The following is a 16,718-nucleotide window of genomic DNA, read 5'->3' as shown; positions in this document are numbered from 1 at the left end:
TGTGATGAAAGCCCGGCAGCTTCTGGCCCAACTGACTTCAAAGACAACACGGTTTAAATGGGCACTACAATCGACGCAGGCAGTTTACTATATGGGGCCTAAAACTCAAAAAGTTTTGAGTGAAGCTTCAATGTGTGTGAATGTGCAGCAGTCTCTGTAACCTTACAACCCTTCAAAATAAATGTGTAAATGTGTGTTTCAGGGTCTGATGGTCAGCGCTGAATGACACCAGAGTAAATCGTTTTTGAGGCACAAGAAAGGCATCGAGGCTGAGGTTAAAATGTTGTTAATTAAAAATAAAAACATTTTCTAGATATTTTTTAACAGTTATATTTGTAAAGCTAAAATAGGTTTTTTGGTTTGCAAAAAAAGAGCACATTGTTTGCTTTACAATGCAGTAATAATTGACCAGAATCTAATTCCTTGTGTGTGTACTCACTAGCCAAGCTGATTCTAATACTGATTATTATTATTATTATTATTATTATTATTTGCATTACAATTGCCTTCTTTGTCTGGTAGGTATACAGCATTAGGTTAGAGTTGATTAAAAAGAACTACCAGGCAGGAAATAAGCAATAAGCCATTCAAGTGTGCCATAAAAAAGAATAAAGCTGAATAAGAATAAGAAAATAAATGTAAAATGTATAAAGGAATAAAAAAAAACAATAAGAGAATACAAATATGTGGAAGTATATTAAGGAATAAAATAATAATACATTTGAAAGTACTGTATAACGACAAATAAAAATATACAAAGAATTATAAGCCTTTTCATGTACTTTTACTTCTTTGTTTGCCATTACTTGAAGGGCAAAGCACATTAAACAAAATTATTTAAATAAAAAAAATTAAAATTCTTATATTTTCCCTGTTTTTTAATGAATTTAATATACATTTCTTATTAATTTAATTATATATCAATTTTATTCTTTATGCTTCAGCATTTTAATATTTACTCATTTACTGTTTTATTTATTCTTCTTTAAATTTCCACAATTACCTTTATTCTTAATCAGATTTGTTCTTTTTTTTGGCACTCCCACGATTAAATTCCAATACTCACAACACTAGACAGATACAAAGAAACACCGCCATCTTGTGGTGATGCTTCGCACGTGCACTTCCCGTGACGCACAGAAACGCGGTAAAACGATATTCCGGTTTGCAGAAGGAGGACAACAGCATGGCATCCGAAAGCAGCACCATGGCTAACGTTAACGGACGGGAGACCGTCTCCTTGAACGGGGAGCCGGTAGTTAAGCGGCCACGGGAGAGTGCTTCGCTGGACTCTCATCTACGTGTCCCGAAGGAGCCTCAGAACAAAGTGACCGTTGTGCTCGGAGCGCAGTGGGGCGACGAGGGCAAAGGAAAAGTTGTGGACTTGCTCGCCATGGATGCGGATATTGTATGCAGGTGTCAGGTACATAACTCCACTAGCGATTTATATTTTCTGTTAACATTTAAGCTAAAATATTAACATAATGTCGTTGTTGTTTTAACGTCAGCTAATGTAACACGGTAGTTTGGTGAAAGTCGTTTAGCCGTTTAGCCACCGTTAAATATTCATGACCTGTTCTGACGTCACGACCTTGTCTGACCTCCCGGATGTGGAAGTGCTAGTTTATGCTAGTAAACATTGCTAACCTGTTTTTTCTGTTTCAATACCTCTTGTGGAGATATAATGTGTACGGTATCCTCCACACGACCCTCCACAGCCTGATAACCGTTTCCTGTGAATTTAACGTTACGTAAGACCCTCATCGCCCGTTGTTAGCCAGCTGTTCCTGTACCTCTCCGCAGGCAACACAGTGCTATTTAGCAGGAATGTAATTATCTTTTCTATTTAACCCATGCCAACTGGAAACACTGTTACTGCAAGGGATGAATTGTTCAGACCGGTTCTCTCTAAACTACAGGCTGATTTGTTGATATTTAATTAGCGTTGTGTCATCATAAAACTATCTGCCTTCAGTTTTAATATTTGTACTGTTTGCAGGGAGGCAACAATGCTGGTCACACTGTGGTTGTGGACAAAGTGGAGTATGACTTCCACCTGCTGCCCAGCGGGGTGCTCAACAAGAAGGCCGTCTCCTTCATTGGTACAAAACAGTCCCTGTGTTTTTGTCTTTGACAGACTTGAAGTTGGCGGGAAGATAATGGTCCTAGTAAAACAATAAAACATCAGTGTATGACCTGCATCAAAGCCACTGCAGGCTGCCTTATCAGCTGAATGTTGTTTAGAAAGTGTGAGTGTAGTAAGATATGTCAGTCTGTCAGTCAGCTTCCTACAAAGTAATGCAAGCACTGCCCTGACTCTGATCATATTGAAGTTATACGTTTTGTTTTTTTAAAAGGTGATCCAGTTAATTCATCTTAATGGTCATTTCTGGATCATGGGAAGTCTAAATAACAGAAAAACAAATGTATAAACGCAATACAGTTACACTACAGCCTCCAAAATAATCATGAAGTTGAATTGCCACCTCTCTAAATCTCTTCGAACAAAATTTTAATGTTGTAATCTCTATTTAAGGAGGATTTATTGAAGTGCTGTTGTATAAGACTGCATGAGTGTTAGCTCGGAGTTGCTGAGAACTATTATACCTAAGTACATATGAAACAATTACCTCAATACTTGCACAGACTGTACATACTTACATAAGGGGGTAACTAAAGGTTAAACTAAACCAAAGGTAAAATATGAACTGTTAAAGCAAATATAACAGCAAAAGACATTGCTCTTATATTGTAGTCATTTTTGGATTTTGCATTTCCTCTTTTTGGAAGCTTTTTCTGTACTTTGAAATGTGAAAAGTGGAAAGAGGAAATAATAATAATAATAATATAATAATTAGTACCACAGGAAAACAATAGGAGTCTGTTACTCATAAGAAATGTCTTTTGCAATGAGGGAACCTTGTGAGGATTATTAAAGTTTCATTTTGCATGACAGGCAACGGCGTGGTGATACACCTGCCAGGTCTGTTTGAGGAGGCAGAGAAGAACTCGCAGAAAGGCAAAGGTAAAGTTTTAAAAACATTACAAACACTACATTTATTACAAACACAAATAAACAATAAATCTGTAGGATGTGTTAATACAGGCTACATAGATGAGATACTACATAGGTGTTGATCTGTGATCTGTTGTACTGTGTGCAGGATTACAAGGATGGGAGGAGAGGTTAAAGATTTCCGATCGTGCCCACATTGGTAAGTAAGCATATTCTCATTATAGTTTTTGAATTGTAAATGTTCTCTTATTGATCATCTTTTTTATCCGCCACTAGTGTTCAACTTCCATCAGGCTGTCGACGGCATCCAGGAGCAGCAGCGGCAGCAACAAGAAGGGAAAAAGTAAATATATTGAGTTTAAATACGGTTTAAACCTTTACTTTGCTGATGTGGATATTATAATTTGTACTCTTCGAAAACCAAAGTGATAATTTTCTGTCAAATAAATTAAGGTAATGCCGTGTTTTATTTGTTCTTCAGTCTGGGAACCACCAAGAAGGGCATTGGTCCTGCCTACTCCTCCAAAGCTGCCCGAAACGGACTACGCATCTGTGATCTGGTCTCAGATTTCAAGGTTTTTGAGGAGAAGTGAGTTTTGCTTTTCATGTTCCATGTCATCCTTAAATTAGGTGGACTTGTGAAGTGTCAAAGAGCCCTGATCAGAAACCTTGAAGACATTTTTATCAAATATCAGTGGGATGTTGAATCCTTTCGTAATGTGTGGACTCGAGCATTTATAGTCTCTTATGTGTGTCCATACAAAAATGTGATAAATTAACCTTTTAAGATACAACTTTCAGTTCATGCATTCATTCAGAGATCATTTGAATTGAGTTTTGTCAGAAAAAAACATTTGTGAGAGGATGTTATAGACATAAAGATGTCCACATCCACATGTTTATAACAATGATCACATTTACTTTTCTCAGTGTCATAATGCATTGCTTGATTATTTATGTGTATATTGTGTTCTGCCACCAGGTGGCGACACTTAGCTGTGGTACATATGTGAAAGCTGATTTTATGGAATCATTTTAGTAACCTGTGTGTGTTGTGACATTAAATAGTGGAGGTATATTTGCTCACAGTGGGATGCACACAGACTTTCCTGAACAAACTCTGCTCTCCTCGCAGGTTTCGCATGTTGGCAGAACATTTCCTTACGATGTATCCAAACCTTAACGTCGACATTGACAGTGAGCTGGAGCAGCTGAAGGTGAGGGCAGGTTCTCATGTGGAGCCAGGAAACACTCACACAATCCCATATCACATTATTGTTTTACTGAGTTGCTTTGCATTTATATTTTGTTATAAGGCCTTTTTCATGGGAGAAGTGTTGACATTTTACAGCAGGAAATAAATGCATTGGTGTATATAAAAAATGAATGATGGTTGAAATTAATTTAGCCACTTCGGTCTCTCGTATTGAGCTGGCACATCTCACTGGTACAATGAATTGAACAAAGACAATGACATTTTAAAATCTCTGCTTTGATAAGGATTATATTTTGTGAATGAAGACAATTAACCTATTTTATTTTTTATTGAGGTTAATAACAGGGGAAAATCTCTTGGGAAAAACATAATTTGAATGTTTAATAAGTTGTATCACAGATGTACACACATTTAGATTTGTCGTCTGTTTTTCAGGGCTATGCAGAGCGCCTGCGCCCTCTGGTGACTGACGGGGTTTACTTCATGCACAAAGCTCTTACTGGACCCAGTAAGAAAATCCTGGTGGAGGGAGCCAACGCTGCTCTCCTGGATATTGACTTTGGTGAGAAACGCCTGCTTTGTGGCGTTATGATCTTATGAAGCTTGTTTTTTTTTCCTCGTGTTAACAGATTTTTTCTCCGTTCAGGGACGTATCCTTTCGTGACGTCTTCTAACTGCACCGTGGGAGGAGTCTGCACCGGTCTGGGCGTGCCTCCGTCACACGTCGGTCGGGTATACGGTGTCGTCAAAGCCTACACCACCCGGGTGGGCGTTGGTGCTTTCCCAACAGAGCAGGATAACGTGAGTAAAGACACACACGTGCTTATTTTGCTAATTACAGATAATTGTAATCAAGCTGAGAAGAGGTCGATGTTGTGATAAAGGGATTGAATTCATCACATCGGCTTCTCGGGCGCTCTGCAGCAGCTTTTTGTTACAGAGCCAACACACTCGAATGAAAGAGATGTGTGTTATTGTCAAATTACCACACTCACAACGACCAGGAACATTTAATGTTTACATAGTGGTGTGAAAATGTTTTAGATATTAAACCTACATGTAGGGGAAGGTGAGAAGAGTGATCTAATCTATCTATTGTTTCTAGTTACACATGACCTCATTTTACTTATTGATGATTTGATGTTGATTTCGAGAGGTGGATTTTCTGACGTTGTTCATGAGTTGGAGACAGATTCAGGTTTCTCCTTATTCTGAAATAATAATTGTGAACTGGAAAGTAAACTCATATCCAAAGATTACCTGCAACGCCCTTACTGTATGATTCTGAATTAAGACTCATGGTGTCAAAGATGTGAGAGGTGGTGCTAAGAGAGTACATCATCTCACCTGTGTGTCCTTGTTCAGTAAATTTAAAGCATTTTGGCTGAATCCCAAGTCTCTTATTTGATATTTCCTCGCTCGAACCGGAAGTAGTTCTGAACCCGTCATATTGAGGATCGTCTCAAAGCTCTTATTACTGCTCCGAGGAGCAAGGAGGGAGTTCTGAGGAGCGATAAGCGAGGATACACGAGAGCAGCCTACATCTTGGTCTTTTACTGGCTGACATGCCCCCCTTATTAGATATCAGTTACTGATTGGACGCTGCAGCAGATCGGACTGATGTGAAACTTCACAATCGGAGGTTCATACTGGAGAAAGGAAGAAGCGTACCTGTGTAATTGCACCCCCAGGTCTGACCATAACTCCACCCACTGCACAATTTTGAAAAATGCTCAAAGTGGGCAAGGGTCCCGAGCCCTATCAGTTTGATCCGTTGGCTCCAGCCCCTCTAATACCTGAAGCCGGAGCTGTCAGAGCCGAGGCAATGCAAGTGCGCATGCGCCGAACGCGCATGCAGCCTGGTACAGTTATTTCTGATTCTGAAGAGAGAATGGGCGCAGTCTCTGAGCGGTAACATAACGTTAGCTAGAAGGCTAATGTACAATGTGCTAGCCAAAAAGTTTAAACTCTAGTGAATCATGTTCAGTGTGCAGATACTCTTTAAAACAGACTTTGCAGGGTGCCTTGAAACCGACAATAAACGACGTTGGTATAAAGTGTCGGTATCTGACCAGGGATAGTATTTAGAACAAAATATTAAGCATTAATTAAATAAACAAAATGGACTGTATATATGCCATCGATCTAAAAATCTGTTAAGTGCTGGTCTAAACATCAAAGTAGCAAAAGTAAATTAATTTCTATTAAATTTAATTTATTATTTTACCTGCTAACTTTTATTATGAATGAAATTAAATTCACATGACTTGAGAAGCAGCCATAGTCCCTCTGTGACTTCATCAGTTTGTCAGGTGTTGTGGTGAGCTTCAGCCTTGAGGTCACAGAGGCAGACAGTGGTCAGTCGTACTTTAGTTCCAATCTGTCAAGATTGTGGGTAAAACCTTTGTGGGAAAGGAGTGGGGGGAAAAGTGTGCCAGGCATGTGCACTTTACCAAGACATTTCAACCCCAGCTGCTCAGTGGCTGACTGAAGAGAGCTGCGGTTGTGCTGGGAAGCTTCTTACACGTGTAAAAGTGTGAAACTGGAGCAGGATGTTACTGGAAAAGGAAATGTGCTTAGCTGGCTATCCCTTCATTAATACAGGCATCAAAACAAGCTAGAACAACACGATATATCTTAAATGTTTCAAACCTGTTGTCTCTGAATGTCTTTCACAGTTGACAGTTTGTCTTTCCTTGTTGTATTTTAGGAGACTGGGGATTTGTTACAGTCCAGAGGGAGAGAGTTCGGTGTGACGACGGGCAGGAGGAGGCGCTGTGGTTGGCTCGACCTGATTTTGGTCAGATACGCCCACATGGTCAACGGCTTCTCTGCGTAAGGAACCATCAAACCATTTCTGATGCTTACCCTCATCTGCTCGTGTTCATACTGGAGTCACAGTTTGAATTAAGACCTGACTGACTATTATCATCACTGACAAACTGAGTGTCTGTTCTTTTTTGCAGGATTGCCCTGACAAAGCTGGACATTTTGGACACACTGCCCGAGATTAAAGTGGGCGTGGCCTATAAGGTTGATGGAAAGCCTCTGCCAAGTTTCCCCGGTAGGCCGTCCTCTTCGAGATGTTATAGATGTGCCCTTTGTCCGTCCGTTAATGAAAGTTGATGTTGGATTTAATCAACAAAAAGTGTATTAATCACAAAAAGAGGTTGTAAATTTAATTAAAGTAGGAGGCAGAGCTTGATGACTGCAGCAGTTATTCGCATTAGCTGTCAATTTTTTCAATTAAAAGAACAACTGTGATTCAAAAATACACTTCATGAGTTCACGTAACATAAATATGCATATTTTTCATATAAAACATAAAAATCTTTGATATTTAAGTTTTAAGTTCTCTCATTTGAGAGGCTGGATCCGGTGAATTTTTCACATTTGCTTATTTATATGGTAAATGGACTGTTCTTATATAGCACTTTTCTAGTCTTGCAACCACTCAAAGCTGCTTTTTCACTACATGTCTCATTCACTCATTCACACATACATCTACATACAGATCTATGCACATTCATACACGATGGCTCTGCCACGAGAAGCCATTTGGGGTTCAATGTCTTGCCAAAGGACACTTCGACATGTGACTGTAACAGTCAAGGATCGAACCGTCGATCGAACAGAAATTTGTTACAGACGGATGATAAAAAGCTTTTATGCTCCCTAAGGTCTTATTTCACCTGGGTCAGCTTTTACTTGCAGGAAATGCTCCAGCTTGGGGTTTTTAAAAAATCTATCTTTCTGCAGATTTGCAGGTGCATTTATCTTTAGTGGCTCTCATAGATTTTACTGCTAAATGGAGCAAATTGAATTGTTAATCTAACGAATCAGAGGACGATGAAACAACCTCTCTTTCTGCCTCATGTGAGGCTGCAGCTGCTCTCCACCTGCATGTTAACAAGGTGTTTCTGTCATACATTAATCATTTAGGAGCACCACACCAGATCAGATCATAAAACATGTTCCTGAATATAAATAGTAAACAGCAGGTTTTCCAGCATGTTACCTTTTTGCAGCAGATGATTTACAAACATTAATCTTGATATAAAAACGTGTCACTCAGTGTTTGTGTTTGTGTTGTAGCAAACATGGACGTTTTGACGCGGGTGTCCGTGGAGTACGAGACGTTGCCCGGCTGGTGCTGCAGCACCGAGGCGGCCCGGAGCTTCGACGAGCTGCCGTCAAAGGCTCAGAACTACATCCGCTTCATCGAGGACTTCCTGCAGGTGCCAGGTCTGTAAAGTGGCTCTTTACATTAACCGAGCAGCCGCTGCCAGACTGTTGTTCTCGTCGCCAAACCTGCCACTCACATCTTCTCTCTCTTTTTATCTCATTTCAGTGAAGTGGGTCGGAGTCGGCAAGTCCAGAGAGAGCATGGTCAAACTGTTTTGATCCGGCTGCGGACCTGTGTCCTCCTCGACGACGGCTCATGTTATAATTTCAGGTTTGCATAGGATAACCAGAGAAGTTTAAGATGCAATCTCTACAGGAACTACTCCACCAGCGAAGCTACTTGTGAAACATTTACTGCTTGTGCTCCACATTCACAGTAATTCTTCTTAGATCTAATTTATGCATTCCACACAGTGTTTTCTATATTTATTAGGATGTTAATTTTTAAAACATGGTGCAAAGAGATCAATCCTTCTTTATTTCATTCCACGGTAAAGCAGTTATTTTAGCATTTGAGGCTAATTATCCTTAATATCTTATCAGCATTTTATTCTGCTTTCTTTTTTACATATATTTGAGGAGCCATTGATGAACAGATGTAGAAGCCTTCATATTAAAGGGTGTCTCAGTAAGGTAGAAGTTATTTCTTATAAGATGGACAAAAAGTTTGAAAGCCGTCACGAGATCAGTCTGAACTTTTCTATTGAACAATTTTAAAAAACATCTCATTTGTTAAGTTTGTAAGAGTATTTTCATGATCACTTTTGGAATAAAAATAGTGCTTTTAGAATCATCCTAAAGATATCAGAGTAAACACAATTAGACTTAAGATTGAATAAATGTTCTCTTAATAATAATCAAGGAAAAATAAATATAAACTCTGAGTCCATGCAGAGACACCGGCTGATATTTGAGAAGTTTGTGTAACTGTAAAACTGGCCAAAGGGCATTACTATCCCCGAGTTCATCTCATAATATGTCCTTCGCCATTTCATTCATCTTGTCAATAAAGTCTCTTACTCGGTTTGCTGTTACCAATAAAAGAAACTGTAACTTTAATTGTTTTATTTGTATATTTTAAAAGAGGCTTGTAGTGAATTGTTCAACATTTGTGAATCTAGAAAAAAAAATGAGACTCTAATTAAGTTTCTCTCCGATTTAAAGTTGAAATGTAAAGATGTAAACATTGTATTATGTTAATCATAACATCCATATGTTGACCTCCTGATGCACAGCTAAAGTTTCCTCATTAGTATTGAACAGAGCTGGAGCCGATACTATGAAGCAAGTTCAGCATACCCAGGACGTCTTCAGGTTATCTGGCTCAGTAACTGAACGAAGGAGATCACGCTAAATGGTCACACGATGCTGGTCAACCCAGAGTTTCTATGAGCATGTGGGGACAAGTCCGCTGTCAGCTGATCAGCATGTTTTACACACTCGGAGCAAACTACTGTGTAAATGCGCAAATGAAGTCTATAATAGGCCCATCACCGCTCCATGACATATTGACTATGATGATCCTTGTGCGTTACATTAAATTAATACATTGCACAGATGTATTTATGAGGTGTTTATAACAAATTTAGACTTATTCTCTCGGCCCAGCTTCATCAAACAGAGTTATGCAGCAAATACAAATAAATATAAAAACACAATTTAAAGCAGTTTAAAACTATCTTTCATATCTTCTCAGTATAACGAGTACAAGGCTTCAGTGCATTTATCAGACACTGTTGTAGATGTGTATTAGTAAAGCACGATGAATATCTCTCATGAATCTTTCATATAAGAAAATCACACGGTAAAGCAGAAGTGTTTCGCCCTCTCGCTCTCCCTCCTCCCTCTCTGCTCACAGAGCTCCTGAATCAAGAGACCTGATTGGTCAGTAGGCGGTCCTTTTATCTGCGCTGATCTCTTATGTTGAACAAAACCTACTCCTGAGCAGGTTAGGTGTTCAGCATAAGTTACCATGGTGATCTACCCCCGTAAGAAGTGAACCACCTTCATAGTACTGGAAACCCTGACGTTACCAAAATAACCGCAAATCCTACTTCTATCCCGCTGCTAGAGGTAAGAAAGTATTAAGTACAAAAAAAAAGGTAACCAAACGTTACCTAAACATTTCTGCTTATTTTGCATATTCATTAAGAAATGCATAAATTAACCTTTACATTTCACAGCAGGTTTAAAGCTGCTACTGCCAATACATTAATAGTCTAAGAAGGACAAAGTTAGCTTATAGTAGGTTAGCATATTGTAGCATTTATAAGCTATAATATGATACGTATTAGATTTTTTTTTTATACGCACACACACACACACAAGGCTAAAATCATCTTTAATTCATGCATGAGGGTAAAAAGCCCATTGAGAAAATAGGATAGAAATAGAGAAGAACAAAATACATATTTTTAATCACATTTAATGTATTTACTGGAGGCACCTTTACGTGGTAACTCTGGACTAAAGTTTCCTGATACTCTTACAGACAAACATACATGTTCACCAATACTGATGGCGATCGATGTGTCAGTCAAGCTGATTTATCGGTCCAATAAGAAAAACACCTTTAAGATTTCACTAATATTAATTAAATTCTATGTGACACTAACTTATTTTTTCTGGTGATTAAAATATATTCAGGAGAGAAGCAGTAACACAAGCCTTCTGCAGAAAGGAAGGCCTGTAGTGGGCCCAGCACCTTCTCTTGCCTCTCAGCCTGTAATATTTCTCTCACTCTTTCTTCCTTTACACCCTCCCTAGTTATGCTGACTTCCTCTCGTGATTTAAAAGCTTTTCGGGACCGGCGGGGATCAGATTAAAGTGTAAAGTGGATTCTTGGCAAATCGATCAGAGGTGTAACAGCGGACTGGAGCTTCTCAGATATTCCAGACTTTATAATGTGTTAAAGGCCCTGCTCGGCCACACAGGTGTTTTCATTTATACAGGCTGAGGAGACCTGCGCTGAGGAGGGTGTTGGGCAGAGATAACAGAAATAACTTTGTGACATTCAAGTTTACGAATAGAAATAGACCTTTCTTATACAAATATATAAACTAATAATTCAAACAGTACCAAACGTTTGTTGGACATCCATGCTTTTTGGATCATTTGTCATAAGAAAAATTAGTTTCCCCAAGTTCAGTGATAGTTCTACTGTTTTATTAAGATGTCAATCTGAAATCAGCGCCATTACATGTATCACAATATGGGGCCCCAAACTGTTCAATATTACATTAATAAATATGTCCTTTTGAAATACATTGTAAGAAATCATTGTGATTCTAAAAATGTTCCTCAGAACAAGATACACAACTCTGTGAAGCTAGTTTTCAGGTTGTATCTAACAAAAGCTAACTAGCTAGCTTCAGGCTGGGAGCCTGGATTGGCTGAAAGTTGAAGGGGCGGGTAATGTTGTGATAAAAAGTGACAACATGAAATAAAAACAAACAAACAAAACAAAACTCTGAAATTATAAATATTAATCAAAATGTAGCTAAAAAAGAATGTGAATTATTGTATGAAATGTCACAGTGGTTCAGCGGTTAGTGCTGCCGCCTCACAGCAAGAAGGTTCCTGGTTCGAATCCTGGTTCAGTTGTAGGGGGCCTTTCTGTGTGGAGTTTGCGTGTTCTCCTCCTGCATGCGGGAACATGAATTACTGCTAAATCTAACAGTTTTAGTTTAAGTAATTTTCCCCTTAAAACAAAGGAACCCGCACATCCGTGAGCTGTCCTTAACCCCCGACCTTTTCTTTCTGCTCCTGCTCTGCAAAACTGAAATGTATTTTTCGGACATTTTTTCTTTTAATGCGCGTTTAAAGTGCATCTTCCGTTAATTGAGCAAAGTTGCAGACGTTTGCTAACCAATCAATTTCCAGTCCACGAAGTCCCTGCATCATCAAAAAGTGGATGCATGAGGGCCTAATTGAAAATAAAGTGCTCATAATAGCGGTGTAGTCCTCCTCCCCCTCAGGATCCTGCCTGTCCCCCCTGCCTCCCTTTCTTTTGTTTACTACCACCTTCCTGCACGTTTATCACCAGGTCAATCACTCTGAGCGTTTTATTTAAGACTAGCTTCTTCTTCCCTGATTTCTTTATAAAATACGTCTGTCGTCTTTATTCCCTGGCTGGACTTTAATTAACTTATCCTCTAATTGTTTGCCAAAAAAACCCTTTAAATATAAAGGACACCTGGAACTGAAGCCAACCATCGACCTACAAGAAGTAAGGATTTTAGATTCATTTTTTTTGCATGAGTGACCAAAAGTTTAGTGGATTTCAAGGGAAAAATGTGGAGCAATGCATGTTTTTATGAACTATTTACGAACGACGGAGAGTCAGAGGAGTTTCCCTGACTGTGCACAAACTTCAGAGGATTTGCTTTTCCTGCAGTATTCCCTCCTCGTGTGCTCCACAACGCTCTCTTTGATCACTGCTAACCTCAGTGTAAATACTCCTTCATCTCCACAAACCTCGCTCATACTGCTCGGTGTCATGAATTAGGCAGCCACAGCAGTACACTTGTGTTTCACTGCAGTTGGACTCGGTTCAGTTTTCTAGAGAAGAGAGAGACAGCGGCTCTCACAAAGATTGAATTGAAGGAGCTAAATGTATTTAACAGTTTATTTGGTGAGTGCATAAAATAAATCCAATTCTGCTGCTCAGCAGGTCGAGAGCGAGTGTAAAGTATTTGCAGGAAAAGATGGAGAAAGATGTCTCAGGTTCTGTCTTCTGCTTCTAAATACATTACAGTGTCCAGTAACTGTATAGCTTTAATACTTAAATATATGCCCGTCTCTGCTCATCATTTATTACATCATCTTATAACCAAGCAATTATTGATCTAAGTGATTATATCATGTTTGTACAGCAGGAAATAAAATATTTAAAGTGTGCCGTATATTAGAATTTTTTCACTTAAAGGTACCTGACGTGAAATTTTCTGTCTTTAGTTACCTGCCATAAATGTGTAAAAACCGCATTGTTCCATGTATTTATGTAGAAATCAGACCACCTTTGAATTCATGTAAAGAGTAAAAGAAATGTGCGCAGGAGGCGTGTCAAACGTTTCACCCAGTCAGACGAGATGCATCGGCAGACGCATTGATCGTTAACAATGCGAGGCGGTGCGTGTCCGGCTGTGTGTGTTTTCCCACAGAGCAGAGGCTGTGAGGATTACTTATGTTAAAAACGTTCAATCAACATAGGACTCTTATATTTAATTGCATGTTCAGAAATCTGCTTTATATATAATATAATAAATAACAGAAGATACATAATCGGTTTACATACACAGGACATCAGGAAGAGTAAATAATTGTCCCAGAAATACTTTAAGCTAATGTTTTTCCTGCTCCAAAATCTGCAAACAAACGGGAAAAATTAATTTTCCTATCTTTTATCTTTCTGATTTTGCCCCTCATTTTTGCATTAATGTGTCCGACTACTGGGGAACTGTTTCCATACACCCAAACAGCATCTTATTTGAATATTTTAAACTGATGAAAACATTATAAGGCATTAACGTCAGCGTTGTATCTTATGCAGTCAGACTGACTCGCACAGACAGCAGCCTGCTACACAACACAGCAGCCATACTAAGTATACTAAGTACCTTACAAACATGAACCAACATCTTGTCCTGCACATTAGACGTGTGAACGAGCCACCAAAACACTTTGCAGGCTCATGTGAATGTTTCTGCGTAGACGCTGCTTAATCTGCAAAAAACACTATAAACATGCTGCATGTGCATCACATGCAGGCTACAGTGCAAATTAGTTTACTGTGTCTCTTGTGCCTCTGCTAGGACTCAGCCTGCCAACAGCTGTCAATCAAACACAGGCACAGACACGCCCTTTCAGAGGCTGCAAGGAAAAGAAGGTTGTTTTTTTTTTCTTGGTTATAAATCCTAAAACCTTTTTTCCTTTTTTTCAGTTTTAAAGACAAACTGTTTAAAAGTCAAACCCACTAATAAATAACACATGGACTTAATGCTGGACAGCATTCCCACTTGGACCTGGAACTACAACTTCCTCTACTCCGTTTTGCCCCACAGGTCGTACCTGCTCACCAGGGGTTGTGCTTTTAACTGAGCGGCATAGCAACATTGCTCGAAATACCCACATTAGGTATTAAAATGTGTATGCACCGTCGCTGCTGCAGCCCGATCGACGCAATTTCAAGAGGTAGGCGGGATGTTGCAGGGTGTCATGTCACCTTTTAATATCCACTCAGCTCTCTTGGAGATGACTGGCAGCGATGTCCACCTTCATACTAGACAGTTGTAACATTACATTGCCTTTACGATCAGGATAGCATGATCGTAGCGCGCTCTGAGGTCGATGACTGTCAGCTGTTGCAGACTCAAGAGAGTTGCAGTGATGTGGCAGAAAAGCAGCACACCTTCATCACTTAGGAGCGCTCAACCACAACACCAGGAAGCTGTCGGTATCTTTTATTCAGTGGGATTTTCTCCAACTTTTCACAGCTCTTATAAAAATTGTCTGCTTGCAAAATGACAAACCCACATCCAGGTTCCTCTCTGCTTTCAGCCAAATGTATTTCGGTTCTTTTTCTGTCCGAGGTGGCTGCCAGCATCGTGTGCCAGGGCGATATATCAGGCTAAAGAGACGAGCTGAGTTATTGTTACGAGAGGAAACTGGACCTGAAATTGGAGGTGGAACAAATAACAGAGGAAGGTGACTTTGAGAGGATTAAACATGGTGTAAAGACAGTAATCATTTATATACATGTCCCAGCATGCCCCTGGTCTCTGAGTCTGAGGGGTATGACTTCTAACTTTCCACTCCTGATTAGGATAAACTTCATTTATGTCAACAATTGTTGCTGTGAATCTCCTTTGTGGTCTGAAGCATCATCATTGATTCTGTCAGGACGCTACACACAAAAGCAGCCATTTGGAGTCTGTTTGATGCTGACACGAGAGGTTTTTTTAAGATTGATTACACAAACCAGTGCATTAGGTGATAATATGCCTTCACAAGATATAAGGAGCTGCTCTGCAACAAGTCCCTGTGTGTGTGTTTTCCTTTAAATGCTTGTGTGGCTGGTTAACAGCCTGATGGTCAGTGAGGGCGGCTCTGACTGAGCAGCACTGAAGCCCCTTAGGTATTCGCCCAACTGGCTTCATAATCTTAGTTTTTGTCTGTGCTGCCTGTTTGTTTGAGTGTCACTAAGCATGAAACTAGTAGCCTAGTAAATGCTATAATACTTTATTTATTATTATAGCAGTAATTCTACAAGTGTTAATGCAAAAATGCAAATATTCTCATAGACAATAATGCAACATTAAAAACAGATCTATCATCACATAGTAACTGCAAAATCTTTAAGTTTATGTGAAGAGAGTCTCATTTTTCACAGAAGTGAATTGCCAAAGATCTGAAGAACATTAGCAACAAACATTTATATTTTTAGCTTTGCTGGTGACATGACCCCAGGAATGATAACTCCAGTGGATCAAACACTTTGGTACCGACTAAGAGATGAATCATACTTGATGACCTCCCTGACTTTTTATCTCACTAACATTTGCGCTAAACTAAGATGAGATCCTCAAGCAGAGGTCTTTTGTCTCTTCCACAAGCTAAAGGGGACAGAGTGTTCGCAGTAGTTGTGATATCAGCATTTATAACACAGCTGTGTTAAATACTTGATTCTGATTGGTTAATCGCGGCATTCCGAGGTCTGCTATTTCTCGATAACAGACCGTTGCTATGAAAAACAGACCGTTGCTAGGGATGTGGCTCTTATCACACAATCCAAACTGTACTAACTGTAATCACATCAATCTGCCGAAAGAGGTCCGGTAAATTTGACATCGGCTTGTTTACAGAGGGAAGAAAAGAAAAGAGACGAAAAAACATCATAGAGAAAGAAATTCTATACCGCCATAACAACCTGCTCACTATACATATTTTACACAAAGAGCTGATGGGCCAAAGTACAGTCTATAAGAACTGCTAGCATTGTTTAGGCTCTGAGTCTTGTTGCAAGTTACCTCAAATAAGGACTGAGGCCTTTATTTACCTCGACTGCAGAAGTTACCAGGCCTTTATTTGAACCAGGCTTGTATAAGAGGCAGAACTCTTCGCTCCATCTGATCAGTACACATATTCTTTTAGTATGCCTTGTTTTGATCTGCTACCTAAGCCCTGATCAAGTGACTACGTTACGCTGTAAGTACAAACTCAACAAGGCTAGGTCAAAATCTAACATGTGGCTGACCGCATCAGGTCAATGTGCGCTTTTGTGGGCGATGTGTTACAAGGACT

At 39.4% G+C, this 16,718-nt stretch overlaps 1 protein-coding gene across 1 annotated transcript; it reads left to right on the top strand.

The window, feature by feature from the left end:
* Positions 1 to 1,175: 1,175 nt before the first annotated feature.
* adssl (adenylosuccinate synthase, like) lies at positions 1,176 to 9,476 on the top strand. The gene is made up of 13 exons (XM_069668837.1): positions 1,176 to 1,423; positions 2,000 to 2,102; positions 2,957 to 3,025; positions 3,165 to 3,215; positions 3,293 to 3,359; positions 3,498 to 3,605; positions 4,152 to 4,233; positions 4,668 to 4,794; positions 4,879 to 5,033; positions 6,943 to 7,067; positions 7,199 to 7,296; positions 8,328 to 8,477; positions 8,584 to 9,476. Exons 1-13 carry the CDS (start codon positions 1,187 to 1,189, stop codon positions 8,634 to 8,636), a joined length of 1,425 nt encoding a protein of 474 aa, XP_069524938.1. The 5' UTR covers positions 1,176 to 1,186; the 3' UTR covers positions 8,637 to 9,476.
* The last annotated feature ends 7,242 nt before the right edge of the window (positions 9,477 to 16,718 follow it).

Source organism: Semicossyphus pulcher, unplaced genomic scaffold (assembly GCF_022749685.1).
Source record: "Semicossyphus pulcher isolate SPU_LCO1_2020_fin unplaced genomic scaffold, fSemPul1.0.p SCAF_10, whole genome shotgun sequence".
NCBI classification, from domain to species: domain Eukaryota; kingdom Metazoa; phylum Chordata; class Actinopteri; order Labriformes; family Labridae; genus Semicossyphus; species Semicossyphus pulcher.
This window is presented reverse-complemented; position numbering and strand designations above follow the sequence as displayed.